General features: G+C 41.4%; 1 protein-coding gene across 2 annotated transcripts in view; it reads right to left on the bottom strand.

Annotated features, from left to right (window-relative positions):
* dcun1d5 (DCN1, defective in cullin neddylation 1, domain containing 5 (S. cerevisiae)) overlaps positions 1-14,472 on the bottom strand; it is a 40,063-nt gene that overhangs the window by 22,674 nt on the left and 2,917 nt on the right. For both annotated transcript variants that reach the window (XM_032510651.1, XM_032510652.1), the window contains 2 exons: positions 654-753; positions 266-431 (listed from right to left, as the gene is read on the bottom strand). In XM_032510651.1, coding sequence (XP_032366542.1) covers positions 266-431; positions 654-721 — 234 coding nt within the window. In that variant the 5' untranslated portion in view covers positions 722-753. The remainder of the gene's footprint in view (positions 1-265; positions 432-653; positions 754-14,472) is intronic.

The raw sequence follows: 14,472 nt of genomic DNA, 5'->3' as shown, positions 1-14,472 counted from the left end.
CCCCCCCCCCCCCACTCCATTTATTATCCTAAATTAGATAACTGCACCTGTTTGAGGTCGTTAGCTGCACAAAGACACCTGTCCACCCCATACAATCAGTAAGAATCCAACTACCAACATGGCCACTGTATTTGAATGTGAAACATTCATCGACAGCCCTAATATGCAAAGGGTCTCCATTCCCTTCTTCGTCACACGGTCCTCTACAGACTGAGGATTGTAAACCAGGACACGTTGAGATCAGGGTCTAGTACGAGGAACTCACGTTCTCTGGCTCCACACCGATGTCTTCGCAGAACTTCTCCATGGCCTCCGGACCGACCACCTTGTCGGGGCCGGCGTAGCCGTGGAACCAGGCCAGGCACTTCTTATTGGAGAACAGCTTCTCGGCGATGATCGGCCTCGCGCCGCGGATCTGAGGCCGGGTGAAACTACGACACAGACCCCCGAGCGTTAGGTGCAACATGACTCAACAGCTTGAAATACGTGAACCCGACTCACACAGGGAGAAAAGAAAAATCCAGTCACTAATTTGGGTGATGCAGGTTTAACACTTTACGTGAACATGAACATTTCCTATATGGAACTGAGGAATTGCTGGACAGACACTGACACACACACGGACACACACACACGGACACACACACACACACCTTGTAATTTTACACTTGCGCCCATGATCTTCTGCATCAGGGAGCGCCCTCTTCTTCTTCACAGGCATCACTGTACCTTTAATGGGCCTCACTAGCTGGGCTACACAAGAGAAAACAAACAAATAAATAAATAAAACATAAAAACACATACATACATACATACATACATACATACATACATACATACATACATACATGTGACATACAACAGACATCGACATAAATTTATAAAATCATCATCACATACAATCCAACATACATACATACATACATATACTACATACATACATAACATACATCATCAACATACAGACTCCATCATACATACGTACTCATATATATACTTGCGGAACCTAATGCTACATATAAATATCATACATAATCATACTACTGTATTCTGTTTCTTCCAAGTAAAGATATCTAAGAGAATCAAGTTCAAGTGAAAGCTTCCTGCCCAACCTCCTCGCATGACCTAATATCCAGTCTGGGACAAGAGTCCAGCAGTATTACGTGGACCGCTCATTAGTCGACCGCCACGATTATGTAACTTAAAAAAAATAAAAACAACAGTACGTACCGTTGTACCACGTTTCTGTGTTTACCGATGCCTGTAGACCGGCGATTGTTTATGCAGTGGACACCTGAACCAACACAGCAAAGACGTCATGTAGCAATATACTAAAGAGATAGAACATTTTATATATATATATTATATTTATTATATATATCTTAGATATGTAATATGTAATAAAACGTGTGAAGCACGTTGCGATTAAATGATCATGATCAACTGTAACACCCTAAAGTGTATACTTTTTCACTATGTCTCTTTAGTTTATTTATTATAAGTCAAGTGTATTTTGATGGGGAGTAATTATTTGAAATATAATATATTCTTTTGTTAGTTTAAAAGATAAAGGGTTTCAATGGCACGTTTGATAAGACACAGGGTTGAAAATTGTTCACGTGTTTGTCTGCAGCAATTCCTGTTTTAAACATAAGACAAACAACTGATCCTGAAGTTAAAAATCGTATCAAATTGTGAGCGGAGTCTACGTCACACACCCTAATTATTAACATACTATATAGTAATGGGATCATTATATAGTATAGTGTTAGTATAACTTCAATGTATATTACGTAGTATATGATAGTTATGGTTGAACTGAAAGATATACTGCTCGTTATACTGTCTCTATTTTCTATCAGTGGCGTTTGTTTGAAAAAAAACGGTCTGAGTCGTGTATGGTTTTGTTTGACGATTAATGGTGGATTAATAACAAACCAAATCAACTCACTGTTTACGTCACTATTCTCATGAAAAACTATTCAAACGGTGCAGATTGACTGTGTACCAAACAAGAAGGTTCTTACCCTTGTGTGTCTCGGGTAACTTTGACCCATTCATAAAACTACACTATTAAACAAAAAAACAACTTTATCAATAAGTGGTCTTCACCAAAATTCCAAAATAACGCGATTGTTCCCCAACAAGTAAAACAACATGACCAGCACACTGCTTTCTTTAAATTAGGATTTTGTTCTTCAAAAGCATTCAACAAAAAAAAAAAATAAAAAAAAACTTTATCTATGAAAGACCATTGGACAACAAAAAAAAAAGTGACTGAAGGTCCCCCCCCCCCCAAAATAAAAAAAACGCTTCAAAAAATGTGTGGAAAACCCCACAAAAACGTCGAAAAACAAATGCAAAAACCTATGGGCGAAAACCACAAAAGTGTTAAAAACAAAGACGATCAAAAGGTTTCATTTTTCCAGGAAAAACCAAAATTCCAGGGAAGAAACACAAGAGGTTAAATGTGAGACAAAAAGGGTGGGGGGGGGGGTGGGGTCTTACTTTGTTATAAGCGTTTTTTTTTTTTAGAAAAATGCATCTATGACTTGGGATTACTAACTACTAATGCGTAAATGTTGACGTCCACGGGCATGGTTATTAAAGTGTAGTTATGAATTTTGCAGTGCAACAAATGACGTAATGAACCGTATAGATTTAGTTCCATGTTCTAGAAACCCGGTCTGTGTGTGACATCGAGCGTCACGGTAGCAGGCACGTGTCCATGGTTTCTAATGGTATTGTGTGGTATACAAAAAAAAAAAAAAAAAAAAAAAAAAACAAAAAAAAAAAGGGAAAATACGGTTACGCAGTAATGAAAACCACACACACACCACCAACACACACACAACACACACACACCGTAAGTTTGTGTATAGCACCTTTCACAGATAAAAACTTCCAAAGTGCTTAGAAGATAAAAGTAATACCGAATAGAAACGCAAGCATTATTGCACTCTACATCGGTAACCCGCCTTTCCGTGATAGACACAGGGACATAACTAAAACTTTGTCTTTAAACACGTAGATTGTCCTACAGGTCTTTAAAAAAATAAAATATATGTAAAAAGTTTTGTAAAATTGCGGTACTATTTTTTGTATAAAATATGTGAGAAACAATATATATAGACATTATTACTCCTACCCGGCTTTTGCATACCGTTGCCCGTGATAAGAGTGAACGTAGGCTCGCTCTGTGAGGGTTCTACGGCTGTTTTTTTTAAAATTACCGTGTTAGAACACGGCCTTTAAACGGGTTGGGCTAGCTTAGCGCAGCTAACGGGTGGGAATGACAACCATACAAACCGGACCAGTTGACGCAATCTTAGTTGTCGATAAACGTCACGGAAACTTTGAACACACAACCTTAAAACCACCACACACGTTTAGTTTTAAAAGTTCCTAGGTTCGTGGCTAGGAGACTCTCTTTTTTGTGTTTTGTTTTTTGCTATGTTTGCTAGCTCAGCACAGCGACTACGTTACACTGCTAACGTCAGCTAATTTAAATAACACGCCGATCAAATCCACCCAATTCCAAACGCAGTTACACCGAGTTATGTCTTCACTAATCGACAACTAGGACGTAAGTTTTCAATGCCCCCAACACTACCCTTTCTTTTATTTATACACTTTTAAGCTGAAACAAATCAGTTCCACTGCTCTGATACGCGCTGTCGCCGGTGTGTTTACCGGGACTCAGGCGATACCATGCCTTACTTTATGGGGGGTACTGCATAAAAAAAAAACGTTCCCATGTCCCGATGAGACTTCGCATTCACACGGTTTTTTTTGTTTTGTTTTTTTTTACTAAACGAGATTAGAAAAACAACATAACATAGGTAATCCTTTTTGAAAATGTTTATTTTAGCTATAGCCTAGGTAACCACTTATAGTGAAAAAAGGCTAAAAAAATAACCGGCACCCCTATGGAGGGAGCAGCCTAAGGTCCAACTTTCGATCGAAAAAAGGTGTGGTGAAACCGGAATCTTTTTAAAGGAACAATCTCTTATTTTTTGCTTTAGCATGTTGTTCAGTTAGCTACCCACATCTCAATTACCCGACCACACGGTTTCGATGGTCGTGGTCGTTGTGTCGTTGTCTAACTTAGTGCTTTAATTAGCAACTAGATTAATTGTCTCTGTTATAATAGTAAAAGAAGGGGACACTGTAACAATGATGTGTCTGCTGGAAAGTGAGGGAGATTCGGACTTTACGTGAAAATACCACAAGTTAAAATCTGCATTCAAATGACACTTGTATCTGAAGTTCTTTATATAGACCTTAGTGGTCCCCTAATAATGTATCTGAAGTATCCTTTGATAGACATTAGTGGTCCTATACCGTATCTGAGGTCTCTTTTATATAGACCTTCGTAGTGGTTCCCCTAATACTGTATCTGAAGTCTCTTTATATAGACTTAAGTGGTCCCCTAATATGTTATCTGAAGTCCTTTTATATAGAATGTGGTCCCTAAGACTGTATTGAAGGCTCTGTTATATAGACCTTAGTGTCCCTAATACCGTATCTGAAGTCTATTGTTTTATATAGACCTTAAATGGGGTCCCTACTATGCTAATGAGTCTCTTTCTATAGACCCTTAGTGGTACCTAATACGGTATAGGAGTTCTCTTTATTAGAACTGAGTGGTCCTAATACTGTAGTGTGAGTCTCGTTTAGTATAGACCTTGTGGCTCCCCTAATAAGTATCTGAAGTCTTTTGAGATAGACCTAGTGGTTCCCGAATACCTGTATGAAGTCTCTATATAGACCTTAGGGTCCCTAATACTGTATTCTGAAGTATCTTTCATAAGGATAGGGTCCCTGAATCTGTATCGAAGTCTTTTATTATAGACCAGTGGTCCCTAATACCGTATATGAGTCTCATTTTATATAGAGTAGTGTCCCTAATACCGTATCTGAAGTCTTTTTATATAGACCTAGTGGTCCCTAAAACTGTATTGAGTCCTTTTAGATAGACCTTAGTGGTCCCATCATACTGTATGAAAGTCTCTTTATATAGAACTTAGGGGTCACCTATACTGTTTCGGAAGTCTCTTGTATATGACGTAGTGTCCCTCAATACCGTATCGGACGTCTTCTTTTATATAGACCTTAGTGGTTCCCCTAATACTGTATTGAAGGTTCTTTATAGAGACCTTAGTGGTCCTAATACTGTATCTGAAGTCTCTTTTCTATAGCTTACGTGGTCCCCTAATATGTATCTGAAGTCTCTTTTAATAGACCTTAGTGGGTCCTAAACCGTATCTGAAGTCTCTTATTAGACGTAGTGGTCCCCTTAATTACGGTATCGGAAGTTTTTTATAAGACCTTATGTGGGCCCCTAATACTGAGCTGAAGTCTGTATTTAGATCCGAGTGGTCCCCTAATACTGTAGCTGAAGTTCTTTTATATAGACCTTGAGTGGTCCCTAACACCGTTATTGAAGTCTCCTGTTTATAGCCCTAGGGTCCCCTAATACGGTATCTGAAGTCTCTTTTAGATAGAAATTAGGGTACTAATACTGTTCTGAAGTCTCCGGTATATAGACCTTAGTGGGTCCCGAATACTGATCTGAAGTTCTTCATATAGGACGTAGTGGTCCCTAATATGTATCTGAAGCTTTGATATAGACTTAGTGCGTCCCTGAATACTGGATCTTAAGTTCCTCTTGGATATCAGAACTTAGTGGTCCCTCAAGCCCGTATTGAAGTCTTTGTTATATAGACCTTAGTGGTCCCTCAAACTGTATTCTGAAGTCTCTTTTATAGACTAGTGGTCCTAATACGTCATCTGAGTCTTTATATAGACCTTGAGTGGTGCCCCTACTACTGTATCTGAAGTATCTCTTTTAAGACCTGAGTGGTCCCCTATACGGATCTGAGTATCTTTTATATAGACCTTAGTGGGACCTAAACTGTATCGGAAGTTCTTTTATATAGACCGTAGTGGGTCCTAAATACGGTATCTGAGTTCTTTTAATAGACCTAGTGTGGTCCCCGATAAAAATGTATCTGACAGTTTCGTTTATATGACTTCGTGGGTCCCATAATATTGTATCTGCAGTCTCCTTTTATGACTTAGTGGTCCTAATACTGTATCTGAGTATCTTATAAGACCGTAGTGGTCCCCTAATCTGTTCTAAGTCTTTTTATCTAGACCTAGTGTTCCCTAATATGCATATGAAGTCTCTTTATATAGGCTTAGTGGTCCTAATATGTATCCTGAGTCTCTGTTATATAGACTTATGGTCCTAAATACTGTCTCTGACAGTCTCTGGTCATATAGACTTAGTGGCTCCCTAATACTGTATTGAAGTCTCTTTTATTATAGACCTTAGTGTTCCCCTATGCTTGGTATTGTAAGTTTCTTTTATAAGACCTTATGCCCCTAATACTGTATGGAAGTCGTTTTATATACCTAGTTGGTCCCCTAATTACGTATCTGAAGTCTTTTATATAGACTTAGTGGTCCCTAATACCGTACTCTGATCTCTTTTATTTAGACCTTAGTGGGCCCCTAATTACTGTATCTGAAGTCTCTTTATATGGACCGTAGTGGTCCTTTACTGTATGAAGGCTTTCTGTTATATAACCTTAAGTGGTCCCTAATACGTATCTGAAGTTACTTTTATATAGACCTTTGGTCACCTATAAGGTAAGCCTGAAGTCTCTTTTATATAGACCTTAGTGGTCCCCTAATACTGTATCTGAAGTATCTTTTAATAGACATTAGTGGTCTCATACTGTATCTGAAGTTCTTTTTATATAGACTTAGTGGTCCCCTAATACTGGCATAGACGGCTGGGGGACTCTATTAGTTAAAAAATTCAAAGGAAATGTTCTGGGACACTGTAAGTAAAAGTGTGCCGTATTATAAAAAAAAAAAAAAAAGTATTTGTGCGAGGCTAAAATGTTGAAAAAGCCAAACTATAGCAAACGGTTAAAATGAATTTAGGCGTAACGCAACCAAGGGACCGGAGTAAATGTACACTCACACTGGCCAGGAAGTTGTTTCGAGCTTTATTTGCCAGGAAAATACATTCTTCAAATTCCAAAAACAACAAAAAAAAAAATAAAAAATTAAAAATGGAAACAATGCAAAAAAAAAACCGCAAAGTGAACGTGTGACTCGCGGTCAGACACCCAGTTTAGAGTCGTTATGAGAGAGTTCAGTGTTTGTCCTTATGCCTCAAGGCTGCGGTGAGTCTCGCCAACCTGCGAACAGGCAGGGTCGTGGGGGGGGGGGGGGTGCAGGGGGTCGGATGCGAGCCAAGAGGCAACCACCGCTCGCTCCGTCTTACGCGTGATTTATATATTGTTATGGTGGTTATTATTGTTATGTTGCGTGACGTTGAGAAAGTGGCTACGTACGGGTGCGTCGACCATGGCGATTATTTAGGGTGGTGCGGCTACACGCAGCTGTACGACGTCTTAACACGCGGGTGTTAAAAAAAAATTGTAATGGGTGGCGCGGGGATCAGGCCTGTGGAGGGTGAGTGCATCCCCCCCCCCCACCAACAAAAAAACCCAAAACACCCCATTTCTGTGTATGTAAATGAACAGAAAATCCGGTGGGCCGTAGAGGGAAAGTCCCCAGTCACACACGGTTAGTTACAGAGGTTTCTCAGAGGGGATCTGTATTTGAATAAAAAGTTCCAATGGAGGAGAAGGAACATTGATTTGTAAGCTGAATACTCGTTAGAAAAAAAAGGGCAAATTACATTTTCTGGCGGGTTGTTTACAAGCCATCTGTTGCACAGGATCTGGTTTTATGGGACAGGTCCTAAGTCCGCACTGACTTCGGCAACGGCTTTTAATTTAGGAGCCCCATCGCGGGGATCAGTTCAGAGTGAACTCCCGTTGAAGGAGTGATCGCACTATTCTTTTAAGGCTTTGTAAAGGACCTGGCAGAAGGGCAGTCTGGATGTCTATGTTTTAAATTGATTTAGGACCTGGTTTTTTTTATGATGAAATTGTGTTTGAAATGAGTGAAAGTGTTATGTATTTAATGTTATAGGTCTCTTGTGTCTTGTAGCTACCTGGAACGGGATCTGTGCTCTTATTTACCATGTAAGTGTCTCGTGTCTCTGCTTTTACCTGGAAGGTCTCCTGTGTATCTGATTACATGTAAGTGTCTCTGTGTTCTGTATTTACTGAGTGTCTTCTGTGGCTGTATGTATGCTGAGAGTGTCTCGGTGTCTCGGTATTACTGTAATGGGTCTCATGTGTATCTGTATGTACCTGGAGGGGTTCTGTGTCTCTGTATGTATTCGGGAAGGGTCTCTGTATTTACTGGAAGTGTCTCTGTGTCTCTGTAATTAAATGTAAGTGTTCTGTGTCTCTGTAGTTTCATGTAGGGTCTCTGGGTTATGTATTTACATGTAAGTGTCTCGGTGTCTCGGTTGAGTATCGGGAAGTGTCTCTGTGTATCTGTCTTTACATGTAAGTGTCTCGGTCTCTGTATTTTACCTGGAAGTGTCTCTGTGTCTCGGATGTATGGTAAGGGTTCGTGGCTCTGTATTTACCTGTAAGGTCTTGTGTCTCGGTATTACTGGAAGTGTCTCTGTGTCTCTGTATTACTGGAAAGTGTCTCGTGTCTCGGTATTCCATGTATTGCTCTGTGTTCTGTCTTTACTGGAAAGTGTCTCGGGTCTCTGATTTACCTGGAAGGGTCTCTTGTGTCTCTGTATGTATCTGGAGTGTCTCTGTGGCTCTGTGTGTATTGGAAGGTTCTTTGGTCTCTGTATTTAATGTAAGTGTCTCTGTGCTCCGTATTTCCCTGGAAGGTCTTGTGTCTCTGTCATTTACCTGGGGTGGCTCTGTGTTTCTGTATGTTACTGGGAGTGTCTCTGTGGCTCTGTATGTACCTGGGGAGTGTCTCTGTGGGTCTATGTATGTACCTGGGAGTAGTTGTCTCTGTATTTACTGGAGGTCCTGTCTATATTGACACCGTGCTGCATGCCACGGTTCCAGGCACTCTTGTAAAAGAGATTTTTCATCCAAGGAGAGTTTTTAATGTGTGTTAATAAGGTTTGGATATGAAAGGAGTATGGCTTGGAATAAAATACTGGTTTTTTGGGGGTTTTTTTTTTTTATATTGTTGATTCCAGTGTAAAGAAGACAAGCTGTGGAGTACGGTCCTCCAGCAATCAGACTCGCTTTGCCTAAGGGGTTTTTTTGGGTGGACACACAAATCAAGTGCCGAATGCTCTCTAACTCATGTTTTGCTGGGTCAAATTTGGACCCGATTTCAAAGTGTTTTTATTTTTTAATATTAGAAAAATATGGGACGCGTCAACAGTGCAGAAAATGTATAAAATTAATTAAATAATAAACCGCAAAAAACGTTTAAAGAACATCACAAAAACAGTCCAAACCCCCCCCCCCCTCCCAAAACAAAAGGTGGAAAATTGTAAAAATAAGTAAAATTAAAGCACCCAAAACATTGAAAAAGTAACTAAAAAATGGGGAAAAAGTCAGAAAAAGCGATTTATTAAAATGTTGGAAAACGTAAAAAAAAAATTAAAATAAAATACAAAAACTGAAACATTGAGAGAGGGACAAGGAAAAGCTCTTACTAAGTTTGTGTGACAAAAAAAAAATAAAAAAAAAAACCGACTTATTAACAATCCCAATGTCTAAATTATCCAAATTACCTGGAGGATTTTGATCATCTGCAAAATTACTGAGCCAGGTCTGTTGCATGGAGACCACCGGCATTCTGGGAATTACAGGTGTCGAGCCAATTTTTAACTGGTAACATGTAAAGTGATTTCAACACCATCCTGGTAATGCAGTAGTCACAGGGAAGTGGTACAATCTGTCAAAAACGGAAGGTGGATTAAATTGGCCGGTCTAAAAGGGAGTGTAAAAAAAATAAAAAAAACATGTTAATAAGAAAAAACACTCACAAGTAACATATTCATAAAATAGATAAATATTTTCAAAAATCCATCGAACAGGTTGACTGTTTCTTTTCTCGGATCCAAACGCCGACCGTGGGTTTTGTTGGTGCATTTATAAATGTAGAAACTGCGTTGTTACATAAGCAACAAGAGGCAACTAACCCTACCTGTAAAACAGCCAAAACTGAGATAGCCTTGGAAACATCAGCGGTATCCTGCCTCCCACCCCCGCACCCACGAGCCGGGCACTGTTGCCCCAAAAGCAACTAAAACTCCAGTATGGAATAAGGGGAGGACATGAACCCTTCTTTTGTAGTACACGAGTACCGACAGTTATTATTGCACACGTTGCCTCTGCAGCCAAAAGCAATTTGTTATTACTTTGAGATGATGAAAGGAAACGAGAGTCGAAGTCCTCCCCCTCTTTTGGTTTTCCTACATGGGGACCATGTCGTTGGAAAAAATAATAAACTGACCAGTGCTTTTGGCTTTTTCTGTCACGATGACTGTGTCCAGGATTACCACACAACACACACACACACAACCACACACACCACACACACACAACACACACACACACCCACAAACCCACCCACCCACACACAACAGAACCACGATCCACGGGGCAACACAACCGAGGCCAAGGGGCAACCACACATGATCAAAGGGGCAAAAAACACGTGAGATCAAAGGGGCAAACATCCCGGCTCAAAGGGGCAAAACACGGTGATCAAAGGGGCAAAACACTGATCAGGGCAACCAACATGATCAACGGGGAACACATGATCAAAGGGGCAACACACATGATCGGGCAAGGAGGAACGAGGACTATGACGCAACGGTGGCAACACTACTGATCAAGCGGCAACACACACTGATCCAAGGGGGGCAAACAACTGGTGCAAAGGGCAACACACATGATCCAATAAGGGCAACACCCGTGATAAAGGGGCAACACCCTTGCTCAAGGGGCAACACACGTGATCACGGGGCAACACCGTGCGCCACCAAGGGGCAACACACATGATCCAGGGGCAACACACGTGCTAAAAGGGGAAAACACACGTGCCAAAGGGAAACACGTGATCACAGGGGAACCACGTGATCAAAGGGGCACACCTGATCAAAATGGGCAAACCACATGATCAAAGGGGCAACCACAACGGACAAAGTGGCAACCACGTGATCAAAAGCAAACACTGATCCAAGGGGCAAAACACGTGATCAAAGGGGCAACCCACGTGATAAAAGGGGCAAACCACAGTGATCAAAGGGGCACACACATGACTCAAAAGGGGAAACACCCATGCTCAAAGGGGACCACAATGATCAAAGGGGCAGAACATGATCAACGGGGAACACCATGATCCAAAGGGGCAAACACAATGATCCAAGGGGCAACACCAGATCAAAGGGGCAACACCAGCCATACTCCAGCGGCACATAGAGCTGGATGAATTGTATGTTACGTGTCTAAAAACACATGACTTAAATCAGAATTAAGGTTAATGGTTTCTAAACGACTAAAACTTGGAGAGGAGTGACAAACCAGTTATTATGCAACTGCGACCTGCAGCCAAAGCCACTTTTTCTAATAGCGAGTCCGCCCCTTTGTTGCCTACTGTCTTTGGAAAAAATAAAAAAAGAGAACAGGTTTTGGAGATTTTCTGTTCCCGATCATTGGGCCTTGTTTTACATTTTTCCCCAAATAAAATAAAAAATGCTTATGTATCAAGCATGTCAGTTTGTCGCAAGATAGTTACTAAAACTTACTAGTGAGTTAAATACCGGTAGGTGGCTGTGCTCAGTGGTAGGGCGCTTAGCTGAGAAATGAAGGTTGGTTGGTCAATCATGTTGAAGTGATCCTTGGGCAAGACATGAACCGAGTTGCTACCGGATGTTGTGTGAGTGTGTATTGATGAGAGGTGTGTAGATGTGTGTGTGTGTTGTATCTGATGACAAGGTGTGTAGAGGTGGAGTGTGTATCTATGAGTCAGGTGTGTAGATGATAGTGTGTGTGATATGCTGATGCCAGTGGGTGTGGAGATGTGTGTGTGAGTGTTTCAATGCATGAGCAGGTGTGTAGCATGTGAGTGTGTATCTTGATGAAGCAGGTGGTAGTGGTGTGGAGTGTATTGATGAGCAGGTGTGTACATGGAGGTTTTTGAAATGGCAGGTGGGTAGATGTGTTGTGTTATTCTGATGAGCAGGGTGTAGATGTGTGTGGGTGTATCTGATGAGCAGGGAGGATGTGTGATGTGAGTGTGTATATGATGAAGCTGTGTAGATGTGTGTGTGAGTGTGGCATTCTGAATGAGCAGGTGTTAGTGGTGTTGCGTGTGGATCTATGAGCAGGTGTGTAGATGTGGTGAGTGTGTATTGATGAGCCGGTGTTGGAGATGTGTGGTGTTTATCTGATGAGCAGGTGTTGAGATGGTGTGTGAGTGTTTATCTGAGAGCAGTTTGTAGATGTGTTGGTGGTGTGTATCTGATGAGCAGTGTGTGATGTGTGGTGAGGTTTTGTTATCTAATTGGGAGGTGTGTAGATGTGTGTGTGAGTGTTACTGTGAGCAGTGTTGTAGCAGGTGTGTTGTTATCTGATGAGCAGGTGTAGTTGTAGATGTGTGTGAGTGTGTATGGATGAGCAGGTGGTAAGATGTGTGTGTGAGTGTTTATTGATGAGCAGGTGTGTCGATGTGTGTGTGGCTGTGTATTGAGAGCCGGGGCTGTCGAGTGTGTGAGTGGGTGTTGATGAGCACGGTGTGTAGAGGTGTGGAGTGGTATCTGATGCGGAGGTGTGTGTAGACTGTTGTGAGTGTTACTGATGAGCAGGTGTGTAGATGTGTGGCGTGTGATCTGATGAGCAGGGTGTAGAGGTGTGGTGAGTGTGTAATCTGATGCAGGTGTGTAGATGGTGTGTGGTATATGATGAGCAGCGTGTGTAGATGGTGGTATCGATGAGCAGGTGTGTAGATGTGTGTGTGAGTGGATCGATGAGCAGGTGTGTAGATGTTGTGTGTGTTCTGATGAGAGGCTGTGTAGATGTGTGTGTGAGGGTTTATCTGATGTAGCAGGTGTGTAGGTGTGTGTGGGTATCGGGATGCAGCAGGGTGAGATGTGTGGGTGGGGTTGATGAGCAGGTAGTGTAGATGGTGTGTGTATAGGATGAGCAGGGGTGTAGATGTGGATGGTGGATCTGATGAGCAGGTGTGTAGATGTGTGTGTGAGTGTTATCTGATGAGCAGGGTGTGTAGAGTGCGTGAGGTGGGTTTGGGTCTGAGGAGCAGTGGGTGTAGATGTGTGTGAGTGTGTATTGATGAGCAGGTGTGTAGATGTGTTGTGTGTATCTGAGGAGCAGTGGGTAGAGGTGTGTGAGATGTGGTTCTGTGTCGCCGGGGTGTAGATGTGTGTGAGTGTGTGTCTGATGAGCGGTGCTGTGAGATGGGTGTGTGGGTGTGTGTGAATGTGTGGGAATCGTGAATGTTCCTGTAGGAGTAAAGGGATTGGTAGTTAAGACTAAGATAGCACATATAAAAATACAGTCTTTTTATATTTAAATGTAGGGAAAATATGTAGTCCAAGTTGCTAAACGACGTCACGGAACGTCGGCTTGCCTCTTGGAAGAAGACGGTAAAGCTCGACGAGGACGAACGGCAATTTTGCTCGGTGACGTTGTATCGTTGGAGAGGAGAGCTTAGTTTCACACAGCGATCTACGAACAAACCCGTTTTACTTTTACGTCAAATCGTTCCATGTCTGACGTGTTAATAATTCTCTTTAAAATCTCGGTCGTTTCTTTCCCGTCAAACCACGAAAACTCATTATCGCTTTTTCCAACCGTTTTTTTTTTTTTTTTTTTTTGAATCACTGTTCCAATGCTGGGGTGGCTTTTTTTTTTTTTAAATGTTTTTTCCCAAGTTGTTTGAAGTCTAATGTTGAATTTTGAGGTATTTGTTTGTGATTAAAAAAATAAATAAAAATAAAACCCGAAAAAAGGGTCGAAATTTGACCAAAGGCAACATGAGGTGTTAAAGTCACAACACATAAATTCACAAACGGAACCAAAGAACTATCAGTCATCTCTCACGGCCTCCGTTCAGTTTCTGTGAAAGATGGGTACCATGGACAGGAGTGGAGGGGCGGGGACTGAGGTTCTCTGTAGCACATCCAAGCACGATGATGCCATTTGGGAGAAAAAAAACATCTTGTACTTAGAACACAATCAAATAAATGTCCACGGCGCTTCAATAACGCGGTTAAGGGTGACAAAGTGACTACAACTGGGACGATATCATTTTGAAATGCGTGTGTTGGCGCTAAATTTAAGAGTACAGCGTTATCTGATTTCATTTGCAACTGATTTTGTGTGTGACATATATTACATATGTGGGTGTGACTGCCCGTGTTAGTTGCTTTTGTTATTATGTTTTAGGGCCATTTAAAGCCAATGAGGGCACCCAAAATCCCTCAACAGCGCCTAGAACGCCTAAAAGAAATGAATGGACTGTAACGGAGGGAATTTGTTCTGTTTGTGAGGATCTTATGACATGTGTGACGTATTGGGC

The sequence above is a fragment of the Etheostoma spectabile genome, unplaced genomic scaffold (genome assembly GCF_008692095.1).
Source record: "Etheostoma spectabile isolate EspeVRDwgs_2016 unplaced genomic scaffold, UIUC_Espe_1.0 scaffold172, whole genome shotgun sequence".
Classification (NCBI taxonomy): Eukaryota; Metazoa; Chordata; class Actinopteri; order Perciformes; family Percidae; genus Etheostoma; species Etheostoma spectabile.
Note: the sequence above shows the minus strand (reverse complement) of the source record. Positions and strands in the feature narration are given on the sequence as shown.